The sequence below is a fragment of the Lissotriton vulgaris genome, chromosome 12 (genome assembly GCF_964263255.1).
Source record: "Lissotriton vulgaris chromosome 12, aLisVul1.2, whole genome shotgun sequence".
NCBI classification, from domain to species: Eukaryota; Metazoa; Chordata; class Amphibia; order Caudata; family Salamandridae; genus Lissotriton; species Lissotriton vulgaris.
In genome coordinates, this window is record NC_141700.1 from 95356327 (window position 1) to 95384215 (window position 27889).

Below are 27889 nucleotides of genomic sequence, written 5' to 3' on the forward strand. Positions count from 1 at the left end.
TGTTATTCCAATGCGCAGGGCCTAGTGGGAAACTAGGAACTACACTACATGGCGCCCAACGTTTGGTAAGGCGATAAACTAACGCAAGACTTGTAGAGTAACTCAGTCGTGCATATTTCACACCCCTTTCACCCGTAAATACTCCAATAGACGTCTGGAGTGGGTGAAAGGTTAAAATCCGCCCGACCTTAGTAGGAAGAGATTCCTATGTAAAGCTCTGGTTTATTCAACGTTGAAGGATACAGTGTTCCAAAATATTGTGCATCTAATCTTTGTCTCCTTGGAGACCTACTCTGCAAAAACTGCATTTAAAAAAAAAAAAAAAAAAAAATGTCAGACAATGAGGAAGCAGTTAGACTAGCTTCCATACTAATAGAGGAAGACACGAGTCTCCTACAGGCAGACCCGGATGCTATTATCATCCCGGTCCAGTTAAGAAGATCTATAACTTTAAAACTTATAGAAAACGGGCTGCCACCTCAAGGTGGTACAGTAATTTTCGTGATAGAGGCTCACGAGTATCGGCAGACAGAGGTATTCTATTCATGGATAAACTTTCCAGCGGTAAACGCTATAACACAAGAGTTTCACTATTACAAAATAGAGGAACCTCCGGATGAATACGCCCCTTTCGAGGAGGTTGAAATTCCACTTAAATTTCAAGAGCACCTGCTCTGGTTTAATGGCGCCCTAAAACACAATAATCACATAACTAGGCTCGGTCCACTAGGTAGACCAGGAGCCACGTGGCCGGTTCTAGCCAGCTACACACCACATCCTGACATCATAAAAATGTCTAGAGAAGAGCTGTTAGCACAGCTAAACATATTAATAAAAATACATAGGCAATTAGTCCAATATGTAATACAGACTGCAACAGTCCAGCCAGCTGTTAATTCACACCAGCTGACCCCTCATCAGGGGAACACAAATAAAATTACACCACAGAACATACAGTCATGTCTTGGTAAAACACCCGTAAAACGGGAACAAATTCCTTTCTGGTTAGCCCAGAAAATCACTCAAATAGAGGCAGTATTTCCTGATACTACCCCTATTGAGAAACACAGAATCTTGACCATCTGCCTTCCTATGGGAATCGCACCACACGTGGAGGACTGCGACACTTGGGGTACAGTCTTTGCTTCCATTTACACAAAAACACACGGTGTTCCGTCTATGGCGGTAATACCAGACGTGCTAAAACAGATTCAAAATGAATTCGGTCCAGAGCCCGCTTTAAATCTAGGTATGAAATTACTTAAAGATTTCAAGCAGGTCACGGCTATATTATTAGCCAATGTAAAGGGAGAAGCAGCATCTGTGGCGATTCGCCAGAAGTTGAGGGAAACAGATATAAAAGATCCTGTTGAGCTTGCAAAAATCATAGAAAAATGCTATGAAGAATTAGGTAGAGACAGCTTGGGTGGAAAACCAGTAAAGCCCCAACTGCTCGAAAATCCTGAAAAATTATTTATTAAAAATAATTTAAATACTCCTAAAAAGAGCTGGGATGGAAATAAACAATCCACTCCCAAGGAAAAAGTTTTCCAGACCAGAGGAAGGTCTCCTCGACGGAGGGAAAGAACTCCGACTCGAGAACGCCAGTCTCCCCAGAGGGAGCCCTCTGAGAAAAGATATAACCTTAGAAATAGGGATAATATAAAAAAACCTGATAGATATCAAAGTATTGATACACGTCCCTCTCGATCTTTTCCACAGAATTCGGAAAGAAGAGGACGGTCAGACCCAGGAGAGCACACCAAGTCCAAAGACAAGGAACCTGCTCAAAATAAGAAATCTCAATTTCCTAAAAAGAAGGTAGCCAGTATTAGAGTAATCAACCATGCCGAGAATACTGAGGACACAGTTGAAAAACGGGGAGTGGGCATTGACAATGTTGGACAGTGCAGCAGAGATCAGTATAGCGCGCAAGATCTTGATGAGTCATCTGGAGACAGTGGACACGAATGAATACATTCAGGTTGAAACTGCCGACGCCAGGCTTAGCGAGCCCCATAAAATATACGAAATAACATTGCGTATGGAGGGTGATAAGACTAGGAAAATCAAGGGTCTATTTTGGGATAAGCTCTCGAAAGGCTATGATATTCTGTTAGCTGAAAAAGATTGGCCCCCGGAGTTTGTCAGGGAGTGCCCTCGTGGCGAAGAGGTAATTATGCCTGCCTTCTCGAATCACATACCGATTCATAAAAAATACACATATGCAAGGAAATGGGCAGTAGCCCAGGCACCTGCATTGTATAAAAATCATGTAGGATGGGATGAGGATTCTACGCCTCACAAAATCCAACTAAAAAGTGAACCAACTGCCCAAAGGCAGTATCCCATAAAGCAAGAAGCTAAAAAACAGGTCAGGGAGATCTTAGATCAACTTGAATACCAGGGGGTGATTGAAACATGCACCTCTCAAATGAACAATCCTTTGTTTCCTGTCTCCAAGCCAGACAATTCATATCGTCTAGTTTTGGACTACAGACATCTTAATATATGTTGCAAAACTTTTGCAGTACAAAACTCGCATAGTGCAGCCCTAATGAATAATATAGTTAGGAAAAAATACAAAACGACATTAGACATTTCTAATGGTTTCTTTTGTCAAAACATTGCACCAGAAAGCAGATACTTGACCGCTTTCTCCGCATTTGGGTCGCAGAAAAAATTCTGTCGACTCCCACAGGGGTTCAAGAACAGCCCAGGACTATTCTCAGCTAGGGTAACAGAGTTACTACAGATCTATGATGATGAAGCATTATCTTACGTAGATGATATTTATCTCACAGACGACGACTTGGATACTCACTTGAAAAGAGTGAACACCATCATACTTGGGTTCACAGCAGAGGGTTACAAATTCAACTTTAAAAAGTCTCGAATTGCCCATCTGACAGTACTGTTTTTAGGGTACGAATTATCAAGTGAAGGGAATAGCCTAGCGGACAACTTCTTAGAGAAGTGCGCTGTACTCCAAGCTCCAAAAACGCTGAAGAATTTACAATCAATACTAGGTTTTCTGAATTTCGGAAGAACTTACATCCTAAATTACGCAGAGAGGGTTAAACCTCTCTACGAACTAATAAAACCTGATTTAAAACAAATCAATTGGACTCAAAAACACACAGAAATTTTGAGATCACTGCAAACAGACATGTTAGCAAAAACAAAATTAGACACACGTGACAACACACGTGATCTTGTAATCCGAGTCATCCCAGGAAGATGCGGATTCACGTACCTAACCTCTAATGAGGGAGAAAAGGTACCAATTTCAATTAAATCTCACTTGTACACACAAGCAGAAAAAACATTCAGTCGCACAGAAAGAACTGTGAACGCAGTGCAAATCGCATTAGCAAATGAACGAGAACTAGCACACGGCAAAAGGATTAATATCCTTACAGCGGAATCCGCCTTCGAAGCGCTATTCAGCCCAGTAAACCTGCCTACAGTGTCACTGGATCCGAAATGGATACAGTGCATAGATTCTCTAGGAGCGGAAGACGTGAAATACTATTTCGCCCCGCAATACAAAGAACTGAATGATTTAGAGTATGAAGAAGAATATCCTCTGCCAATCGAAATCCTGCCTCTCCCACTATATGCCTGTATAATCTATACAGATAGCTTTGTACAGCATTTTAATGTAGAGAGCAAATCCTACAATGCAGCATGTGCGATTATTAAAGGTCGTTGGCTGTGCGGTAAAATCAAACCGAAAATAACAAAAACTGAATCAGTAAAGTACTGTTCGGTTCAAAGAACTGAAATCAGATCTTTAAAGATGGCGCTCGAAAATGCAGAACGCGAATTCCCCACACTTATCGTGTGCGATTCTCATTTTTGCGTCAATTCTTTCAACAACAAACTGCAGAGTTGGATTGAAAACGACTACAAAGATGACACAGGTGCCACAATAAAGCATAAAAAGCTCTGGAACGAGGTAGCTCTTTTACACAAAGAACTACAAAAGACTCACGTGATTCACGCACAGAGTCTTCAACGTGATGGCGTTCACGTTGCAGGGAATTCATTGGCTAATACAGCCACCGCGGAAGCAACTAACCCGGCTTCCGTAGCCACAAAAAAGCGTACAGATAAGTATATAGACGGGGAAACCTTGCTGGCAGTAAAAACGACCGTAAAAGGTGACTGTGCAGCACTACCCGTAAACTATCCACTCAATTATGCATACATAATCGATGCAAACTCCGTTCCTTTTGCTCGAATCCCTGGAGTGGGGGATAGAGTAATTCCAAACAGGAGCAGGAGGGGCTTCCTATTACTGGAAGCACACATGGGGTTGGGTCTGAAACACCAAACAATCAAAGTCTCTCTGAAAGAATTGCAATCAGAGTACTGGTGGCCAGGAATGAGTATAGATATTCAATGTTTTGCTCAAAATTGTGAAGACTGCAACAGAGATCGCAGTAATGAACGGGCCAGTGTAGTTTCAGGATCCCTTCTAGACAGCATAAGGCGGTCTATCTGCGCAATCAAAGAAGAGAAGCGCGTCCCAGTGTACAACGTTTAAGACAAAATACACTTAGAAAATGAGTCCTCCAGCACTCGGCTGACGCCTAGAACAGTTATAAAAAGATTAGCGAGTCCATATCGGCATATACGCAATTACCACGTTCCATTCTGACCAGGGTCCTGCTTTCAGCTCTCGAGCTTATAGGGGGGCCATGGCTAGCATGGGAATTGGGTTGCGGTATTCTTGTCCGTCGCACAAGTGTGATAGAAAGAAAAAACCGGGACATAAAGCAATCTATAACAGCGAAGGTATTAGGTTCAGGCGCTGGGTGGGTCAAACATTTAATAAGTGTCCAGACTAGTCTTAACAACATGCCAAGAAATTCTCTAAAAGGTTTCAGCCCATACGAACTATTGTTCGGAATTAGAATGAACGTTCAGGACCTCGATAGTCAGATGTCAGTGGTACAAAAAGAAACAAAGCAGTTTGAAGTAAAAGACCGTTTGGCTGTTTTACAGGAACTGAATGAAACAAGAAAATCATTAAGCAACATAAAGTTAAAGCAACAGCCAAGTACCACTGACGAGGCACCACCCGCAACAGCCCCAGCAAGGCCTGTCTGGATTCCAAAGATTGGGGATCTAGTCAGAGAAAAGATCGCGGTTAAGAAGGAATTTGGGCCTTCTTACAGAAAAGCAGTACCTGTCTTAGCTGTCACCGGAACAATATCAGTCGTGCTACCGCCCCTTGCTGGTAAAAAGGAGAACAGAATCGTGTCCATCGATCTGGTAAAACCACAAGCATGTGGCCTATAATCAACAGTAGGCCCAGTGGACTCCCAAGAAACAACAGAATACCCAAACTTGCAACAATCCAAGAGGTTCAAACTGAAAGACTAATCACATTCGATCAGCCTGCAGTGCACAATGAAGGACTATGCAATAATGCCATGGAACTCGTGCCTCTTGAAACACAGATTGAAACAGTTCGTCAAGAAACAACACCAGTCTACAATGATGTGGCATCAGAAAGTGCTACCGAGAGACAGATTGAAAAAACAATCCCATCAATTGACAGAACTGCCTCTGGTTATTTCATCAACTTCGACAACTTCTCTGAAGATTTTAATGACCCCGAAGTGATGCCAGAAACAAAAAAGTATTCTAAAGAAAATACAACAGGACTCCTTCAACAAATCAAAGAATTATATCTGGATTCACCGTTGATTGAACATTGGATTATCTCGGGGGTATTCATACTCCTACTATGCCTAATTTTAGTTTTAATTTTAGGGAAGTTCATTACAATTGAATGGACACAGCAAGTCAGAACATCAACCTAGTCCTGAAACCACACAGATCATCCCACGTGAAGAAAAGAGAACTGTCAACAGTAAATGTCACAGCAATTCCAATACCTGGTGGGGTAGTATGGGAGAAAACAGACTATGAGATCTATGGTCCGGTCGAAATCCTGAAGTATCCTCATCAACTAAAGGTTTCCTTAAGTGACTTTGTTACACCAAGTACATTCTCTGATGGTTGGGACTTTAACAGTATTAATGACATGATGTCTGATTTAGTAATGTCAGCTAGATTCACAGATCATGATTATTTACAAGGTTCATCTAGTTATGAGCAATTATTCTGTTATACCCACTATGGGGATCATTACTTGCATAAATCTGCACAGCCTAGAAATGTTTTTATGTATAATCAATGGGAACATTGTTCTACACCACCTAAAAGCAGTTCTAAAGCATTTTTTGAGAAATTCAAATATTTTTCAGGGTTTAACACCAGTGATGCAGAAACGTTTTATTACAAACTGTTAGACAAAACAGGAATGAAAACAATGCTGACAAATTCTAAATTGATATATTCAGAAGCATTTTATGACAAAATGATGACATTTGGTTTTGATTATTGGAAAAATAATATTGAAACGAAAACAATTTGGGGTACAAAAGATTGGCAGGTGCAAGGCTTAGAAGCACTGTTTAGAACCTGCATGATACCAGAACAAATGTTATTTTTAAATGACACTGTACACCAAACATCCTGTCTTGGCCTAGCTAAGAACAAGGAAATGAAAACACCGTCTATACCAAAGCCAATAGCTGAGAATGCAACTGCAGATAATGAGTTAGACGTGTCACACATTTTACATTTCAACAGAACACATCCTGATTGGAAAAAGTGGTTAATCTGGCCTACAGACACAAATAACTGTCAAGATAGGTTCCTGAATAAAACACAGGGTTTAAAAATGACCAGATTAGACCCTAGATATTCCCAGAGACAACATCCAGGAATAATAACAACATACAGTGTAGGTAAACTCTGCCTAGAATGGCTAGCTACATCCACACTGGCTGAAATTAAGCAACACTTGTCTTTATTAAAAGATGGTGCTGATTTGCGCGATTTCATTCTTGGACCACGCAAACAGCGTCAAAAGCGTTTCATAGCGACCAGCATCTATGCTTCTTACAACGAGGCTTGGAAAGTAAAGCAAATTGAAACTGCTGAAAAGATACGAGAAATTGATCGTATTAATTTGGAGAAATCACTTTCTGTGGTAGACAATGGGTTAATGACTCTGTCTTCCAGAATATATTCTTTGGACAATATTGTATCCTCTGCCTTTGATGTGATAGACAGAGATTTGCTAATGTTACAACATGGCCAGTCTCAATTACGTTCTATTATAGAACTAGGCTGGACGCTGCAAAATCTTCGTTCAGGCTATGTGCCTTGGCGTTTAATCAACACAACGTCATTGTTTTCCATTTTTAACCTTACTGATAAACAGATCAGTTTGGCACAGAAAGGAGCAGACTATACAATCTTGAGCATCGAGAAACTCGAGAGATTACCATTGACAATGTCAGAGAGTCCTGTCATTGAATGGATAATACACGGAATTATCACAATTCCGATTACAACTTTCCGATTTCATAAGTGCCTTGAGTACATACCTGCTGGCCAATATGAACAATTGGGTAAAGGATACTTAAAATCCGAATGGAAATTACCATACACTCATTCTTGCTATAGTGACAGCGACAAAAATGTATTTCTTAGTGGTGAGAACTGTAAACACTCACTAAGCGGTATACTTTTGTGTCAGGGTATTAATTTACACGGAGCATGTGATGGAAATTCAAACAACCTTTCATGCCACCAGCTAGTCACACCTGCAACTCAGATAGAGCCCTTCTTTATGCAACTCGCAAACGGGAGTTACATTCTAAGAACGGATCACAGGTGCTGTGGCCTCGCGCCCGGACTAAGTTATCTAGTAGAAGTTACGTCCATGGTCAAATGCTGTATGCAAGCATTGTTCCCGAGCGGGCCTCCAGACATAGTGACTCCCATTTGGCCTCGTCTGAATCTCTATTCTATACGAATTGATACATTAAGCAAAATGTGCCTATAACGTCATCTAAAGAGACGTATGATCTTCTAGTCGCAAGGACGGCTACTGAGGTCCATGACCTTTTATCAACAAATTGCCCCGTGCATTTCGTACAAATGCTCGACGAGCTCCTTAACATGTCTAGTGCCACGAGCATCCCAGGCATATTTAAGACAGTCTTTACGGGACTGCTAACACCCTTCCAGGCAATTTTGGGAATCTTTCCTAATTTTGTGCACTCCATCTTTGGTGGTATTCCACTATTTTTTGGACTCATCGCAGGGATTCTATTTTTGACCCTCCTGCTACGTTATGGCAAGCCTCGGCTCAGACATAGCTCCCATGGGAATGGAAGAGACAATCCTAGCAATGCGCTACAGGGACAGGATAACTAACGTCCTCGGATTGGCCAGGCTGAGAGATCTAAACATGACCTGGTTCCTTTCATTCAGACCGATATGGCAAAATTGCATTTTACCTGTGCTACGGTGTATGCTTTGCGGCGAGGAATGCGTGTTGGACATCTGTCTTTCACTTCCATCAGCAGTACCAATGGACGTCGATACTTTGCTAAGTCCAATAACGGCTCACGCATTGTGTTGTCCCCAGCGGCTACCAATCCTGATGACGGCATTCGTGGAGACTCCTGTACTACAGCCAAGTGGTAACAGTGGAGCGAGTGACAAAAGCAACATCATCCAGGTACAACGTTCTGTGAGCATTGCTGGTCCTGCCTTCGATGACAGCAACCATTCTCACACCTGCCAAGTTACAGCGCTATCTAATTTGGTTGAACTATCACCTGATTTTGTAGACCAATTCTTTGCGAGCCTGTCTGATACGATGTTCTCACCCATAGAGAAACAATAACTTTTGAAAAGCTTTCCGACACACAGCGTTCCCATGAACTCTGGATTCGGCCTTCAGTTTTGATCAACAAAGAACTGCCAGGAGCTTTGGTAAACTGATTTTTCTTTTGAATTGGACAATTTTTAAAATATTGACCTTTTTCTTCTTTTTGGCACGAACAATTCTTTGCTTAACGTAAAAACTATTCTTAGAGAACAGAAGCTTCACACTTCTATTTCTAAACACATCTAGAGACATAACAACATAACACCAGCCTCTAGCACACATGTTATTACAATGCATTTTTATGTGATGATTTATCTCGCATTTCTTCTGTCAGAGATACTTCATGTGTAAATCTTTTTGCATAATCGTTCATTGATTTTATATGCAATACCTTTTGAATGATTACTATGTTTTAAAACTACGTACAGTACCTAAATTCCATGTATTACAAGTACGCCTATTTCGAATGCATTTATGTATTTTGGGGTGGGCTATGTTACACAATGTTACACATGCATCTAATTGCTTAGTTTTAGTAATTTTGATGGACATGAATTCGTGGAGTGGGTGTCATGTGCTTATCTAGGTTCCTGATCGATACTGTGACCTTATGCCCCTATTCGGCTATAAAGCCTTTTATTCCCTATATTGGCATAACCGTTCAAGTACGATTTTCTGAAAAGTCATCTCTGGCCTCACACGAGCAAAGCCACAGAGCCACATTCCAGCATGACTCTCTGCTACTTCCTTTGCGACCAATTAGTGCAATGACAGAGCAGCAGTCACTATCTGATATTCCTAGATAACACTCCGAGTTCTTCAACAAGATAAAAACTTAGCAAACCTGGAAATCCCCGCTTGCTATGTTTTGATTAGTAATAGAACTCTAATGAGCAACTGATAGCTGCCACTTCCTAGTGACATCTTTAATTGACGTCTTATGTCCAGCAAACTTGCGTCAAACCCGGCACCTGTCAGGTATAAATATTACCAACGTTGCCTTAAGCAATGTGAGAGCGAAGCTAGCTGCTGTTGAGCGAGAGCGTTGCCTGTTGCTGATGCCAGCTGCCTGCATGACCAGTGTTGGCAAAAACTAGCACTCTGTCGCTGCAGCCTGCTATCCTGTGGTGGTGAAGCTACTGATTACCATTATCGCCGCTACAGCGCGAACTGTGGTTCAGTACGCTTGAGGAGCCGTGCAGCCGTCCTCTGCGAAGACATCCAGCCCAGCTGCCCGCGGACGCTGTCACCCCTCCTTCCTCCAGACGCGCTGAGAGAAGCCGCTGCATTTCTCGTGCAGAGAAATCCAGTCCCGGCGCTTCCGGTTTACCCTCGCGGGTGACTGGGATATCGAGAGAGACCCCTGAAGGAGATACCAATCCTCCATCATTCTATTCAGAGGTATGGTGTTGACTAAACCCTTAGAAGAGAATTCTTGAAACAAACCTTGGCAAAACCAACTTAACTTAAGCTACTTACTTACTCCCCCTTCTCACGTGTTAGGCTTAGGTCAGGCACACTGGGGTAGGCTTAGTTAGAAGCACCAGTTGAGTATGTTAGCCTAATGTATATATGACTGTATATATGTTTTATTACTCTTAAACCATTGTATGGCTAAGAAACCATATCAATGCTTTTACAGTTCTATTTCGCAATTCTTATCTTACTGTACGTACTTTTCATAATAACAGTTATTGCAATTGTGGCAATACATTTCTCTTGTACGAGAAGAAAGACTGTTCAATAAATGTTAACCTTTATTGATACACGCCCGTCTCTCTATTCTCTACATATTGTGAAAGTAAACTGCACCAGACTGACTGAGTGAAATCTATGTCTATTGTTTCACACGACCCTAGAGATCGACTCTTGATCTGAGGAGCAAAGTTGTCATGTTGCACGGTTGTTGGAAAACTGAATCCCTTCTTGTCTGTGCCAAGGAAGCTGATCACTTCCTATGCAGAGAAGAAAGTTTCCAGTGACCTCTGAGCTAGTTGGTAACACAACCCAATTAAGTTTAGCATAGTCAGTGGAGGCCTGGAATATAGCCAGTTCCACGTCGATACTACTGTTTATGTTATTCCAATGCGCAGGGCCTAGTGGGAAACTAGGAACTACACTACAAATTGCTTGATTTTGCTTGCAAGAAAGTGTCACTCATAAGGTGCGGATTGTGCAGATTGTGTGACCGCTAATTACCACACCCACAGTTTCCCCCCAAAAATTAAGTTTAGGCCCAGAGAGATAGGCTTTGGGAGGGGGGAGTGAGCTTCAGAGACCTGATCGTAGATGTTTTCCGTAAAAAGATGGTGCAATTAATTGCAGGGAACACAGCCTCAGCAGTTCTGCTAGAATCCACAGGGTAGACCCCGAATGTCACATTAAGAGTATTGGTTTTGCCAGTGCCTATTTATGAATGCCAGGAGTACGTTTTGGGAATGAATAAGGTTGTGTCCAGATCAGAGAGATCTGGAAGCTTTTATTTTTGCTGCATGCTGGTTATTAGCAGGATTTTCCATTATGTGACAGTACTGTGCCTGACCGGAGACTTTTTAACTGCTATGTGCATGCCTGCCTGGCTTGGCAGTGTTGCAGCTGGCCCGCTGGTGGTTGTTGGCGCTGCAAATGTTTTGAAAAAAATTCATATGCGATCAGTTTGTGGGTCGAGTGCATTGCTGTTAGGTCGAGTAGAAAAGTCTACTCACTCGACCTGCAGGCCTGGTAAGATTTTTTAGATTTGTCTTTCCGTCTGGGAAGGATGAGAAAAAGCGATGAGCTTCTCAGACAGTCACTGAAGAGCCGGTCGTGGCGAGCAGCACTTTTAGTTCCGTCGAACGAGGATTGAGGAGGGAAAGCCAGCAATGATCTCAAGTGCGCCATCCACCAAGCCAGAATCATCCGAGTGGGCTGAAGCAGGCCTCCGCTCCGGGCTTTCAGAATGACAAATAAAGGACTCCACAGGAACCACAGGTTGCTGATAGCATGTCGGGGCATCTTGCACCGGTCTGAAACAGGCCTTGGTCAGCGGTACAGACATCCGATCGTAAATGTCGGCAATTTGAGAGTGGAGCGCCCCAATGGCGGCCATTACGGACCTCAGCGATATTGTGTCGTCCGCCTCCGCCATCTCCTCCCTCAGGGAGACGAAGCAGGACACGATCACCGAACACAAACTCCAAGGCACTGGGCACGCACAAAGCCGATGATAACAGCGGGCGCTCACCAAACTGACAGAATCAACACCTTCGCCGCCCGGGGGCCAAGCCTGTCGACCCCGGCCCAGATAGGTCTCCGGGTGTCGGACTCCCGGTCACGGCTGTCGGTCTTCAATTATCGCACTATACCATATACACCGCTCAAATCGGTCACTGAGATGCCATTCGAAATTCCCAAGAATGGTCCAAGTTCGGGAGACCGGATGCAGCCCCGACCCCACAGCCGATGTTGTTCAATTCCAGCCCAGGTGGGCTAGAAATCGAGGTCCTTGTTGTTCAATTCCAGCCCCGGAGTAGGCCAAGAATAGTTCTCGATATAACTCCGCCACCCAGTAAGCTGGAAGGACCGGGATTGCACCGCAAGAGTCAGAAGCACTTCATACGCACGGGGGTCCGGTGAGTGAGAAGGATAGTCAGCAGGATATACGAGCCGCCGGCGGAGCTCGGTTGCAGTCTTAATTACCAAAGTTGCTTTCTCTAAGAATGCATATTGTCAGTGCACACCTTGGTGCTGTCCTGCCCAGCACTGTAACAATCAGAACACCCCATTCACTGTTCCCTCTGCGAAAACTGCCTGGAGAGCATTGCACACAGAGAATGACACCATTCTCATTATTTCCTGTATTGCAGGGTCTCAGCTTTATTCCACCTGTTTCAGGTGATGCATTCAGAGCTTGAAATGCTGCGTTTTCTTCAATCCATTTATTGCCCGCGCATTTTAAGCTTGTCACTCGTTTAAAAAGCTATTTCTTTTACAAAGAATGTCTCTGGCTGTACAATCTTGTTCACTGACTTTTTTCATAACTGTGTTCTATTGACTGTCAACAACTGTCGACAACTGTGGCATACTAGTGCTTAAGGCCTGACCTGCTCCATAATCCTAGACAAGTGATGCAAGGAAGCTAGGACTCACCAGTGTATGCATATCAATAAACGTACATGCATTTATTAAGTTTTCCCATTCATCATAATTATCTAATTAATCGATTGTCAGTTAGAAATGATGCCACTGTTATGTTATGTTATGGGAATTTGTAAAGCGCACAGCTGCCCCAGCAAAGGGGCGTCCCGGCGCTGATCCTGAACAAAACAAAACAGAGAACAGAGAGACACCTGGAAATTAAGGGAATAAATGAGTTTTGATGGCTTTCCTAAATTGGTACAGTTCATTAATTTCTCGAATGTGGCCTGGTAGAGTGTTCCATAGCTTTGCTGCTAGGTACCGAAAGGAACGTCCGCCGGCTCAACTGCGCTTGAACCGGGGGACTTCAACCAGATTCTGACCAGCTGAGTCTAAAGGCAACGTTGAGAAAACTGCAAAAAGGAATACATTCTGAGGTAAAATACCACCACAGAGGCTGAAGAAGGGCTATTAAGCAGCTGAGACAGGTGGGGGGTTATTATGAGATTTATTTGCAAACTTGTTGCAGCAGTAAACAAGCTAAAGGCTGATGCAAATCATTTGATTGATTCTACAAAAAAGATGTGAATAAAAGGTTTTGCTTTTGACAGTTAACGGGCTATTGGGCTGTGGTGGGATTTATTTCAAGTGCCCACCGTCCTCCCCCCCCCTCCCCCCCCCCCCCCAAGGAGCGGCAATCTGAGGGCTAGCCCCGGGCGCCACAAACTCTAGCCACGCCCCTGGATACAGTGGCGTAGCAAGGGGGACTGACTGCCCCGGGAGTCACAAGTTGGGGGGGCGACGGTCAGCCCCCACCGCTCGCCCGTTGCGAATGCGATGTGGTAGACTAGACACGCAAGACTCGCCAAGGGCACCCCCCAACCCACCCCTTTCCCAGCATTTGCGGGAATCCGCCAGCACCACCCCCCAGCCCTTACAGGCCGTCGCAGGCGGCAGTCACAGAGTCAGATGTCGGTGCTTCAGGATGTCATGTCCTGCTGACGGCTGCAGAGTATGTGGGAGGCTGTGGCAGATCATGGCATTGTTGCTCATTCTGTACTGCTGCATGGTAAATTTAAAATCAGTCATCATGACACTGCCACCACGTTGGACCAAGTGAGTGAGTCATTGCAGATGCCAGGATTCTGAGAAGGTGGGCGGCTGCCTTCTGCCAAGGTATTGAATTGCTGTAGCTTGCTTTGCTAATAAGTGGAGTCAATGAGAGTGCAGCCTGCTGAGTCCTTGTTAATCTAAAATATGCTTTTTTAGCGGCAGCATGCAATCATCAGATACCTGCTGGTCATCAGTGTTAATACTTGAAGTTCTGCCCTGGGCTGGCTCGAGGCAGCCGACAGGCGGGTTAATATTCGGAGGTGGTGGACTGTAAAAGCTTCCAAGACCATATTCACACGATCATTCATCAATATCAGAGAAACAACTGCTGGTAACATCCTACAAAAAAAAAGAATTAATAAAAGAATTACAATTCTCACAAATTCAAGCACTCAAGCTGTGTCTCGCACCCATTTTGTTGCTACTCTTCTTGCCGGCACTCTCATAGTCCAGCCCAGGAGATGTTGGTTGACGGTGCAGCCTTCCTGCAGTAGTATTTTGGAAAAAACAGAGCTATAATTTACAGAAATTGTAAGGAATAAATCAAGCTGTCGGGCAGAAGTTTAACGCCATCTGGAAGATCAGTCGAAGCGAAACAGCAAGGGTGATGGTGAAAGGGTTACCCACTACCCATAGAACAACTACCATCATTTTCAGAGTTCTCTGTCTACTGGTGGAAAATGTATTTTAAAACCCGTCCATCACCTCTGTAAGACTGATTTTCAACAATATCTGAGGAACAGTATAAGTAGCACACTGCATTCAGGACCCATGAGATTATCCTTTTACCTCCGGCTAAACTTCCCAAACTTCAGAAAAATCTTCCTGTCAGGTACACCCCTCACAAAACCAGATCCAGGATCTGAATGGGCTAAGAAAACAATCAGGAGAGAGAGTATAACTTGCACTTCTGAAAGATTAGCCAGCCTAACTTTTACTCAGAATTGTTACACACTGCAATTGCTGTAGGGTTGATGGCCAGTGATTCTGAGTAGGCCCCATGCGTTAAGGATGGTGTTATCGTTGCTGCGTGTGTTTAGCCGTGGTCTGGTGTTAACCAGTTGGTCTTTAAGGTTGGTTGCTCTTCTATAGGCAAAAAGTGGTTTTTCCCAATTCCTTGTGCCGGAATTGATGATCTTCCAATTCCGTTGGATAATGTTGGCTACCTGGTTGGACGCTGTGTTGTAGGTAGTCACACCATCCTTAACGCATGGGGCCTACCCAGAATCACTGGCCATCAACCCTGCAACAATTGCAGTGTGTGCCACCTGACATTTCCTTCCAAAACACTGAACCTGGAACCAGGCAAAACCTGGACACAACAACAGTTCACAAACTGCAACTCCACAAACCTGGTGTACTTGATAACCTGCCGATGTGGCCTAAGATACATCGGCATGACCACCCGGAAAGTCCGGATAAGAATGAGGGAGCACAGGAGCACGATAAGGTGTGGCAAAAATATTAGCAAACTTACAGACCATTTCCTTACCCACAACCACACCCCCAATGACTTCTCCTGGACCGTCATTGAGAAATTTGACAACACTATCAATGAAAAACTTCTCCTACAAAAAGAACAAAGATGGATATATTGTCTATCCACACATACTCATGGCCTCAACGACGCCATACCTTGGAACTCTCTAGCTGTATAATCTCTATTTGAAGTAAGAAACTGCCTTGATACCTGTGCCAGGGTATCTATGCATGAGCGTCCCCGTCCTAGCTCCTATCTTCCCCAAAAAGCACCACATGTGAGTTCCCCTATGTGAGTCCCTGATGCATTCACGTGCACTTATGAACAGCTACCCCCGTGTTATAGTGTCAACAAGACGGGTTTTTTTTTTTCCACCACTCACACTGCCACAATGTCGGCTCATTTTCTTAAATCACCCCTGCCATAAAACATAACATATCTGTGAATTATGGTCCGCCTGCCTGCGCTAGTACGCCCACGCATGCGCACACCAGTGCCCCGAAGCCAGAATCCAATCCGGCATCAACACGCATGCGCTATACACCCGCGCATGCGCAAATCGCGCACTACTCCTGAGCGCATGGGCAAATAGGGAAGCAATGACACACGCACGCTAAGGCGCTAATCCTTAACCCATGGGGCCTACCCAGAATCACTGGCCATCAACCCTGCAACAATTGCAGTGTGTGCCACCTGACATCTCCTTCCAAAACACTGAACCTGGAACCAGGCAAAACCTGGACACAACAACAGTTCACAAACTGCAACTCCACAAACCTGGTGTACTTGATAACCTGCCGATGTGGCCTAAGATACATCGGCATGACCACCCGGAAAGTCCGGATAAGAATGACGGAGCGCAGGAGCACGATAAGGTGTGGCAAAAATATTAGCAAACTTACAGACCATTTCCTTACCCACATCCACACCCCCAATGATTTCTCCTGGACCGTCATTGAGAAATTTGACAACACTATCAATGAAAAACTTCTCCTACAAAAAGAACAAAGATGGATATATCGTCTATCCACACATACTCATGGCCTCAACGACGCCATACCTTGGAATTCTCTAGCTGTATAAACTCTATTTGAAGTAAGAAACTGCCTTGATACCTGTGCCAGGGTATCTATGCATGAGCGTCCCCGTCCCGGCTCCTATCTTCCCCAAAAAGCACCACATGTGAGTGCCCCTATGTGAGTCCCTGGTGCATTCACGTGCACTTATGAACAGCCACCCCCGTGTTATAGTGTCAACAAGGCGGGTTTTTTTTTTTTTTTTCACCACTCACTCCCACAGTGTCTGCTCATTTTCTTAAATCACCCCTGCCATAAACCATAAACATATCTGTGAATTATGGTCCACCTGCCTGCGCTAGTACGCCCACGCATGCGCACACCAGTGCCCCGAAGCCAGAATCCAATCCGTCATCAACACACATGCGCTATACACCCGCGCATGCGCAAATCGCGCACTACTCCTGAGCGCATGGGCAAACAGGGAAGCAATGACATGGTGGCTAGCGCGCACCCCTCCCTCTCTTTCTACCTTACACAGGTGAAACCAATCAAATAGGATGTATAACTAAGAGACCGGTGGCCCCTTTCCCTCATAACGGGCGCCGAGGAAGGACGAATAGGTCCAAGGAGGAACCAGACCGAAATACTCGTGAGTAAAACTGATCCACTACAGCTACAACTGGGGTAAGCTATCATTCTTTCTCCCTACAGGTTGGATACATTTTGATCAATCTCTCATCCCAACAGGGTCTCTTTCTCTGCCAGGCGACCCTTGAAGCTTTTTACAAGATAAAACAGAGTGAGGACCTAGCATCATACTTACCTGTACCTCACCTTGTAAATACGCTCTCTAGCCCACCACCAAACACTAACGGTTTTATCTAGAATTCTCACCAACTTCATGCAGTTGGCATGAACTCACCATAGCCGATTATAGGTCGCACACCACCTTACAAGTCGGCAATTTGTGGTATAACGATATACCATACTAATGTGACGCTACCCTGTACTTCTTGTCTTTGTCCTATGTGTTATCTGTAGTCAAGCTTGAGGGAATCCCCCTCTAACAGTTATAGCGCCTTAGCGTGCGCTACACATAGCCAAAAAGACCACACAATCACTTAAATTTAAGTTTATTATTTAATTTGCACCTTCTCACATAAATAAATGGTCCTGAGGAAAGCCAGCTTAAAATCTACAAGGCACTGGCTGAAACATGTAGACCACACTAGACGTTGGAGGTCATAATTCACACTCCAAATTACGTATTCTTGCCTTTTATCCGCTAACAGAGGCCCAGTCTATTAAAGATAAGTAACCCTCGGGTGCTGGGACCTACTACAGTAGCTTTTAATTCTTCACTTTCTCACCCTTTTCACTGCACACTCAGCAACATACCAGCTCTGCAGTCTCCTGGAGTTGAAGCACACCCGGGGCACATTCGGTGCCACTGAGGTGGGCCCGATGATGAAGCATGCCACCGACTAGGTCGGTGGGTGAGGGCTTTATAAGGAAAACAATGCTTTTCCCTATGTATTGACGTACTTACCTGAGTCTCCTAAATCCTCTTTCTAGCTAGTCCTTATTGATATTCATATAAAATACAGGGGATACGGTCTAGCCTATCTAGTCCTCTCTCTCTCTCATTGATCTGAGCAATATAAATAATTTGACTGTCATTGATATTGTTTCAGTAGGAGCTGATTTCTTGACCCAGACATTAAATGGACACGTGTGCCTATTTTTATGAATAATATTCTTGTAAAATTCTTCACACATTTATCATATTACACAGGTACAATTCCCCCCATCACTTTCTGTTCAACCTACAAAAAAGTTTTCACAATTCAACAGAAGGCCAGACCTATTGGTTTGACAGTGGTTTTTTTCATTGTTACGGTTTGTGTTGTTCTATTTCACATGGCTGTCAATGAACAAGTGCATGTAATTGTTTCTGCAAATTCATGTTTTTCTGTGTGCAAGGTGAAATGTATAAGCATGTATATGGAAAGTCTTAAAAGAGGTGAAAGTCTCTAGTGTGTAAAGATTAATTTAAACTTGTTTCTGCTCTCATTTTCAGGGAAGGGGCAGCAATGGTTCAGATCGACGTGGACACTGTGAAGGGTGGCCTGACCATCAATAAAGATTTTCTCATCGATTTTGGGAAAGAGCCAGACGGGCCCTGCCTCGCCCATGATATGCGCCTCTCTGGAGGAGACTGCTCTTCCGACATCTGGATATAGTGGGCAAAAGTCTTGAAGGGCAGGCGGTTCAAGGGTGGTGGGGATAGCCAGTCATACCTGTTTATAGTATCCTTTTTAGGTCTTGCCTCCAGATAGCTGTAAGTTGTCTAAGATCAAAAAACTTCTTGGCTTTCAACAGACACACCGTGATGATTAAAACACACTTTAGCATGCTGTGAACAAGGCGTTCCACCCTTGCGAGCTTGTTTTGAGCATAGGATCCTAGCTCTAATGAAGAGGAAGAAAAATGTGACTTGGATGGGTTGATCCCTGATTAATTTCTTATTCAAGTGTAGTATTTGAAATTACAGAGTACCGCTGAAGAAGGGCCCTAAGAACTGTGTGGGACATATTTAGCAATAATAATAATAATAATAATAACACATAAGCAGTGTTTTTCCATTTTCAGAGAGCTGGGGGTCATTTTTGCAACTTAGGCTTAATGTTCACTTTTTGATCTATAAGTTGACTTTGTGTGATCACGCAGCACTCTGGACGTAGTGACCAGATTATAATTTGGCATCAGGGGTCACACAGTCATCTTTTGTGCATTTCAATGATAGTCTGCCCTCTTGCTGTGCCAGGTTTTTGCCCATCTTTCCAGAAAGCCTTAACCATGATATACGCCTCACTGATCTTGTATATAACTATTCCTGCATACTGAATGATCCTTTGGCTCCGCAATAACCAATGTTAATCAAACATCATGACACTCATTTTGGCAGCCTCTGAAAGAGGAAAGTCTTAGTTTGCATGGATGTAGCTCTAGCCTGTGAAGTGCAGGTTTCATAGAATAGCTCTACCCACTGTTCTTTCTTACCCACTTGTGGTTCTTTGCTTTAATCTTTTATTTTTGTTCACATCCTCACCTTACTGACGTCTTTAGAAAATGTGAACCTACATAAATGATTATCTGCCATAAAAAATCTTTATCAATTTGTAATTCATTATTTTTCGCCTTACCATCCTCCGTTACATACCTGCCAAACACAAGTTCAATAGTAAGCACCTCGCCATATTAGCTACTTATTCATCAGTGATTTTGTAATGATTTTCTTCTTTAAAAGTGATAAAAGTTTTTGTTCCGATGTCTGTGAATTTGTGCTTCTTTCAAAGTGTTCGTCTTTATATAAATGTGTGGTATCCTGCCTTTTGACTCACAAATGTGAACATAAGAACAAAGGTTTTACAATGCAGTTGAAATCAACAAGTGCCTTCATTAATATGGCATACACAGAGATGTCAGTGCCCCATATCAGATGGGAGTATTTCATTCAGTCCATCATAGCTTCATCCATTGGCACTATATCACAAGAGATCTTCCAATATTTGCCTGAATTAGCACAGTCGGGTCTTAGACATGCCTTAATCACGGTCCTTATTACAGTAATAACCCTTTTTCAAAGGGATTCTACAAACAGTGGATGTGCTCCGACAAATTGATCAAGGAATTTGCCAAAGGTCTCTTTCGGGTTTTTCCTCTACTATGAGACCTCTTCCAATTCCATGGTAGGTAAACACTGTCCTCTCATAAGTGAAGAGAAGCCAGTTTGAGCAGATCTATAAGGCAGGGTTAAAGTATGTATCTTGGAAGGTCCCATTTTTGCTAATATGAACATCATCAACAAGGGGAGTTAGTGAGATACAGGCTGTTACAATAAAAATACTATTTCTCAATTTTCACAAAAACAGTCACACTAAGATTGAACCCATATTTTATTCCAAAAATGCCAACAGACTTTCACCTAAATCAGTCAGTGATATTGAAAACATTTTACCAAATCTGTCCAATGCAGCTGAAAGAGTCCTGCATACGCTGGACATTAGGTGTCATTGTACATCAATCTAACCAAGGAATTTCATAACTCTTACCAGTTATTAGATCCATTTGGAAATCCTATAAAATGATATCCTATTTCCAACCATGGCATAGCTGCAGGGTTGCAGAAGTGATAATGTTCACTCTGAAGCTGCCTGCATGTCCACAAGAGGTATCTCCATACCCACAACTCAGCATCAAAATGCCTACGGCCATTGCTGTCCTGCATATGTGTGCCAATGGCACAAACTGAAAAAACAACACAACGTTAACCTATGCACCTTTACCCAACACCAGTGTCTTTTTTTTGTTCACATATCTTTATTGTTTATTTAAAAGAGAAAATACATTTGTAATTGATTGCAATACAACATATCATAATCAGATATATATTAAATTAATATTGAAGAATTTCAGCATAAAAAAACATTTCATAACAAGAGTTCAGTCATTCAGTCAAAGATCTTTATTTTGATTAATTAAAATCATAAAAGAAGAAACAGTACATACATCCACCAAATATTAAAATAGTTAAAAAGATAAAGTGTGGCTCACTGATTAGAGCAGGCAGACCCTGAAGCAGAGGTCAGACCCGGGACCAGGGTTCAATTCCCGACGCGGCAGGGTCTTGAGCTCAAATGTCCACGGACTCGATAATTCTCACTTCGGTGCCTGACCTAATCATGGGTTCACACTCTGCAACTCTGGGCATTAAGCTTGCTTAATCTCCACAATGGCCCCCTGCGGCGGGATGCCTGGCTTTCACCTTGGGGATGCCCTGTAGGGGCTATCTCACAGGGAAAAGCCAGGACGGGTTCCCAAGGAAAGCGCTTAGAGACCCCTGGGTGATAAGTGCTATATAAATCCAACATACAATACAATACAATACAAATAAGCATTCATTTGTTACTGTTCATATATACACTATTTACAATACAAAGATCAAACATTAAATGTATCATAAGGCGATTGCTTAAAATACCCTTTATCCAATACCGAAAAAATCAAGGTACAGTATTTACAATTTTAAAGTGCATCATTGGGTTTCTTAAATTAAAACCATAAGGCCCCTATTAGTCCTACTATACAGTTACGTACAAATAAGTCTTTTATTATTTACCCGGGCTGCAGCTGATTAACAAGAGTTAATCAGCTGGGATAAAAAGAGTTGTAAACATATTTAAACAAGGAAGCAAATACATATAGGACACATAGTATATGTTATAAAACTCATCAAGTAATATTACAAATCTCATATATGGAACAGACAAAGCAACAACCTATGTCATGTGAAAGACATTTACCAGTTGAACAGTTGAATTGCTTGATAAACAAGATTGAACAGCAAAAGAAAACGGGGGCGGGGAAGTAAAGAGGTGTCACGATTCGCTCCCTATGTCCTCGTGTCCACCACCAGGGGGCTGAACTGTGGGACTCTCCAGTGTTCTAATATGCTTCCTGACACTCCCCTGCATGCATATCTTGACTTCCAGCCATTTGGACACTATTTGGGAATTGACATCCATTCTCAATCCATGCCGGGTTTTGTGAAAGCCAGCCTGCTTAGACTTAAAGCCAGCCTACTCATGCCTGAAACTCCATTACCCAGAATTCCCTGCTCACTGCTTTGTCTCCACCCCTGCAGGCCAAGGATGGGTGGAGGAATTCAGCTCACCCGTGGCTGGCTGCTGCTAGCCTGCTCACACCAGCTGCATGTGATTACTGTGAGCTCTTTTAAGCCCCAGCTCCCTTCAGGCAAAGGTTGGTCATTGTAGCTGTTTACCGGTGAGACCAATCCTTGGTTCCAGAGTTCCCTGAGCTTTTGCTATTCTTGTTTCCAGTGTTTCCTGAGCTTTAAATATGCCTTGTGCCTGCCTTCCTGCTGTTTTCCCTGTTCCTGAATTAGCACTGCCTGCAGTGCTACCTTGACCCCATAGCCTTATTATTCCTTGTTCCTGAACTGCAGCAGTTTCCTTCTCCTGAATTAGCACTGCTTGCAGTGCTACCTTGTTTCCTGAGTTCCTGAGCTATAGCTATTCCCTGTACCTGAATTAGCACTGCCTGCAGTGCTACCTTGACCCCATAGCCTTATTATTCCTTGTTCCTGAACTGCAGCAGTTTCCTTTCTCCGGAATTAGCACTGCCTGCAGTGCTACCTTGTTTCCTGAGTTCCTGAGCTATAGTTATTCTTTGTTCCTGGGCTTAGCTCTTTCTTGTTCCTGATTTGCACTGCTTGCAGTGCTCTCTTGACTCCTTCTTTCCTGAGCTTTAGCTATGTCCTGTTTCCTTGAACCAGTATTGCCTGCAGTGGTACCTTAACTCCTAAGCTCTGGTAATTTCCCTGTTCCTGAACTAGCACTGCCTGCAGTGCTACCTTGACTCCTGAAGCTTTGGTGGTTCTCTGTTCCTGAACCAGCACTGCCTGCAGTGCTACCTTGACTTCTGAAGCTTTGGTAGCTCCCTGTTCCTGAACCAGCACTGTCTGCAGTGCTGCCTTGACTCCTGAGCCTTAGCTCACTTCGTGTTCCTGCCCCAGCACTGCCTTCTCTGCTACTTTGTTTTCTTGATTCCTTTACCTGCACTATTCTAGTATACCCTTGTAGCCTCCCCTTCTGTATATCCGTTTCCAGTCCCTGCCTTGCTTCCCGTTCCTTGGTTTCAGTTCTCTTCTGCTGCCTTTCTATTCTGCTGTCTTACTTTTTTTTACCTTGTATTTGTGTTACCTGCCTTCTGCCAAGTGTGCCCTGTGCTTTCCTTCCTTTCCTGTTAAGCACTCCTCCTTGCTAGCTCCTTGTCTATTGTGCGTGTGTTTAGTTCTACCCCTTTGCTGTTACTGCCTTGCGCGTTCCTGTTTGATTGCCAGGATCCGTGGGCTCAGCTGACTACCTAGGTGGTGTTTCTTGTTCACTGTGAGTTTTGTCTTTCAGTTACATTTATAACATCACTATAGGTATAAGCTCCACAGACCCTGCCGTTGCATGCATATCCTACATGTGGGTATTTGCAGTCAGTATCTGTAACAGCAATTGCGGGTAAGAAACTTACTGAGCTTCAGTCTTACCATGTGGACCTCCTGAGTGCCTTACCCCACACCCCCCTTTATTGTTAATGTTGTATTATATATATGTCTTGCACGTCCGTCCTGGATGTAGTTTGTCTGAATGCTAAATTGCCTTGTGAGTGCCCTTCCTTTCTGAGTCTTACCCATCTTGTTCACTTGTACAGGCTTCCCCTTTGGATCCCTCTTTCTTCTCTGACTCCCTGTATGATGCTGGGCAGCACTGTACTCCTCCTTTCTGTGTACGTCTTCTACCCAGTTCCCAGTCCTTGTCCAAGTCCCTGACTGTGTTCCCCACATAGTCCAGGACAGTCCCTGACAGAATGACCAACCCACATTTCCAGGGTCACTTCTGAGGTTTCTTTGCATTCAGTTAGCTACCTTTTTCTGTTACATGTGTGTGTGCAAATATTAAGTGTGTCATAATGAGAGGTTTAAGAAAGAGACACACCAGTGCATCATTTAAGTTTGTTCAGGGCAGTTCCCCAGTGTTCACCAATGAGAGACATTTAGTGTCTACTTTCCAGTTTGAAAATGTTCACCCTAGACCTAAAACAATTCATCCTCTTATGAAAAATGGACATTTACGTTCTGAATATTTTACTCATTGGCTCTCAAACACCTCTTTGCCAGATCCTGACTTGCTCTTCTCTTCTGTTCTGATCCAGATTCAATGTTCGTGTCAGAATTGCACAAGGAAAATAATACCTTACTCAGTTTGCTGAACAAGAATTCTGATTCTCGCATGTCTGCTGACAGTGGTTGTAAAATACAATGTTCAACCACTCAACCAAAGAAAGAGCAGATCCATTTCATAACCTCTGTTTTCCATTCACATAATGTTACCCAGTCTTGTAGTCCAGTAAAAATCACAGTCCCGGATACTAAAGGGACCTTGTTAAATACCACATTCAAAGTAAACAATAATCAGTTCAACAAAAGAGAGAAAAGACCTACTAGAACGCAGGAGGCTAATAGCCACTTTGAACAAAATCCAAGGTATAGCTCTGTTGCTTGTAAAGTTGCCAAGTCTGCCACTGTCCTTATAGAGAAAGATCTCCAGTCCTCGCAGGATAAGCTTTCATCTAAGATTCTTGAATTACAACAAGAGAATAAAATGTTTCAGACTCTGTTAAAAAATTATAACCCTGAGTTCAAGTGGGAATTTAAAACCCCTGTAGAAAACATCTTTTCCACCTCTATGTTAGCCTCCTTAGAAATAGAGAATGATGTGAGAAGTTGGCCTGATATATAATGTTCACTATTCTAGTGAGCACTTTGTATCAGTCCAAACAACCCTTATTGATGATTGGTTGTTAGTCAACCGTAGACCAGCTATCCTAGTAGCATGGACAAGAGCAGTCTTTAGGCTAAACTCTAGAGGGCGTGTTAAGCCAGCTGTTATACCATCACATATACCCCTTGAACACCAAGTGAAAGGACACCACACAAGTTGTTATGAAAATAAAAGTATATTTATTTAGAACACAACAACCCTGGACTCTTTATGAGGACAGGGTGCTAAGCACAATACAAAGCTCTTAGGAAAATACGCAAAGTTGCACAATTTACACAAATGCCCGAGGGGCACGAAAAACCATATACTCTAAAAGTGGAATGCGAAATTACTAGCAGGTAAGTACTACGCTAATAGGCTTTGGGATCGCTAGGACTGGACTACTGAACCTTCAGATTACTAGCAGGAGGCCTAGGGAGATCGGGTGCAGAGTGTGCACTCTCACGCGGGATGCGGAACAAAGTCTATGGTTGCTAGGAATTACAAAGTTAGTGTTATCGGACGAATCCGACTAGGTAGAGCTGAAACGAAAAAGGATCTGGACCCTTGGATAGTGAGGCTATGCTGGGGCACCGAAATGCCGAAGTTACCTAGCCCAGGGGCTGCGACTGCATAGGTCTGGAAAGACGTCGGGAATCCTCGTTGCAGTCTATGTAGCCTGAAAGAAGGAGTTGCTGGCAGGCGACCAGTGAAGAGATTCGGATGGATCCAAGCCTGGATCGGAGATGGAAGACACCTGTAAGCAGAGGGGACCAAGTTCTGAATCACTAGCCAGTGATTAGATGGGCACCAGGATGGCACCGGATGGAGTCACCGCGACCAGGTGAGTGGGCGACACTGGGCTCTGCAGTCTCACGGACCAGGAGACGTTGTCGGCGACCAGGATGGAGGTGCGAGCTGTCCCACGATGGTATCTGCTGTCAACGTCGCCGGACCCAGGATTGGGGCAACAAGTCTTGGCAAATGCAAGCCCACGCGGTGGACTCAAAATGGCATCTGGAGTGGACCAGGAGGGTCCGGGGTGCTCCTCTTTTGGAGGGGAGCAAGGGCCAGTCTGGAGCAACCAGACCAGCGGTGTTGATGTCGTCGGTCGTCGTCGGGAAGGCCACAAGCCAGCAGGCTAGTAGCCAGACAACGCGGTGAGCAGCATAGAGCAGAAGGGCCCCACGCAGATCTGGTGGATGCTGGAGGGCTGAACTTCGGTGCTGGAGCTGCTCAGGGTTGGGGCTTCTCGGACCCCAAAGCACTCACTTGAGGATCCCTCGGCGGTCGTGCTGGGCAAGCGTCGTGCAGTCCTGAAGATGGCCGGTCCCTCGAGGTCTCTTCGCACCCACGGGTCTCAGCTGAGCTGACGATGTGGGTAGAGGTCAGAGGTGCCAGGGAAGCCGGTTCTCGTCGAGCTGGGCAGTCTTGTTCCGGAGGAGAGACTTACAGCAGACCGCGATGCTTGGATGGTGCCTGCGGATGCAGGGTGACTACTCCTTAGTCACAAGGGAGAAATCTTGAGAAGTCGAGAGTTCCTTTCGTAGAAAGTAGTTTCAAGATTCAAAGATGATCTAATTTGGAAGGGGGCCCGCTCCTATCTTTATACTAGGAAAAGGGGCTGGCACGCGACTAGGTCCTGCCCATGGGTGGGACCAGGAAGGGGGGTGGTTACACCCCTCTCCCATGTCGGACTTTCCCCAGCTCAGGGGCTGGTGTGCCCCTGGAACTGGTTCTAGCCGGCAGATGCATAGTGAGCACCGAGGTGCCACTTGCAGTCACCTTCCTCTAAAGCCCTGCCTACCCAGGATACACAAAACCCTGTCTGGGATGGTGCTAGCACCGCCCCAAAAAGGAAACCCTTTGTCCAAGCCTCCCTCGCTGGAAGGACTCCCAGCAGCAGGAGGTCAGGCTTGTGTCTCTGGTGGCAGCATCCATTTTGTGATGCTGAGGCTTGAGTTAACTTTAACCGGGGTTCACAGTTACATACATGTCGTGTCCCTCTAGAAGGGTGGAATGCTAACCACGTCGCCAGAATTGGCGAGGGGTTAGTATTCCAATTCGTATGACACCTTACTCAACATGTTTTGATAAAGCGATACCAGAGTTGGCATTTAACCGCGAGGATTATAATGCACTTATGAGTATATGGTATGCGTTATCATGGAACAGCTATTAGGACTTGGTTCCGCAAGCTGCAAACGGGCTCAGCTCATGCCAGAGCACCATCTCACACGATTCCAAGCACTCTGCCTTCAGGATTGTCAAGGCCTGCCATAGGAGTGACTGATAGGAATACGGGTGTCCATTTTAGGGTTAGATATAGGTATACTATATCTACAGCAAAGGGTGATTACACAACTTTGCCCCAGCTGTCGTGCAGCCAGTTGTGTCAGATTTAGATGGCCAGCCAGGGGTGGCATAATACATGTTGCAGCCCCTGGTAGGCCCTGGGTAGACCTATGCCCTGAGTTACAGGGTCTGATAAGGTGGCCCAGTACCAATTGGTAAATGCACCTAAGGTACACATGTCAATTTAGTGAGAGAACAGCAAGGCTGTGGGTCTGATTAGCAGGCCTACAGCCAGAGAAGTCGTAAACCAGTGAAGCAAAAAGCAAAAATCTGGGGTGATCATAGGATTGCAGACCCTACTCTCCTACAAATGAAACCTTGCGCTCTCTTTTGCGTTCCCCTCTGAGCTGGTCCAGCAATTGTGTTAATAATTCTGTGGCTGATCACTCAGATACCATTCAGAACAACCATAGTACCTTGTCTCACAGTCCAGCTAAAGAAAGTATTTGTTTGAATCCTGAAATGTCTAACTCCTCTGTTTTGTCTTCTAGTACTAAATTACATCCAGGCGCTACATCTGAGATGTGTCCCTCCACTTTTCAGGAACCCCAAATGCCAGCCAAGACAAAACACATCTCTTTGCTTTCTTTTCCTGGTAATGAGGTCAGTTCTATCTCCAAGATAAGCCAGGGACAGGTCA

At 44.2% G+C, this 27889-nt stretch overlaps 1 protein-coding gene across 3 annotated transcripts in view; it reads left to right on the top strand.

Annotated features, from left to right (window-relative positions):
- Positions 1 to 19829, top strand: part of LOC147673487 (methanethiol oxidase-like) — a 177595-nt gene extending 157766 nt beyond the window's left edge. For all 3 annotated transcript variants that reach the window (XM_086947342.1, XM_086947341.1, XM_086947343.1), the window contains one exon: positions 18579 to 19829. In XM_086947342.1, the coding sequence (XP_086803468.1) occupies positions 18579 to 18741 (163 nt within the window). In that variant the 3' untranslated portion in view covers positions 18742 to 19829. The remainder of the gene's footprint in view (positions 1 to 18578) is intronic.
- The last annotated feature ends 8060 nt before the right edge of the window (positions 19830 to 27889 follow it).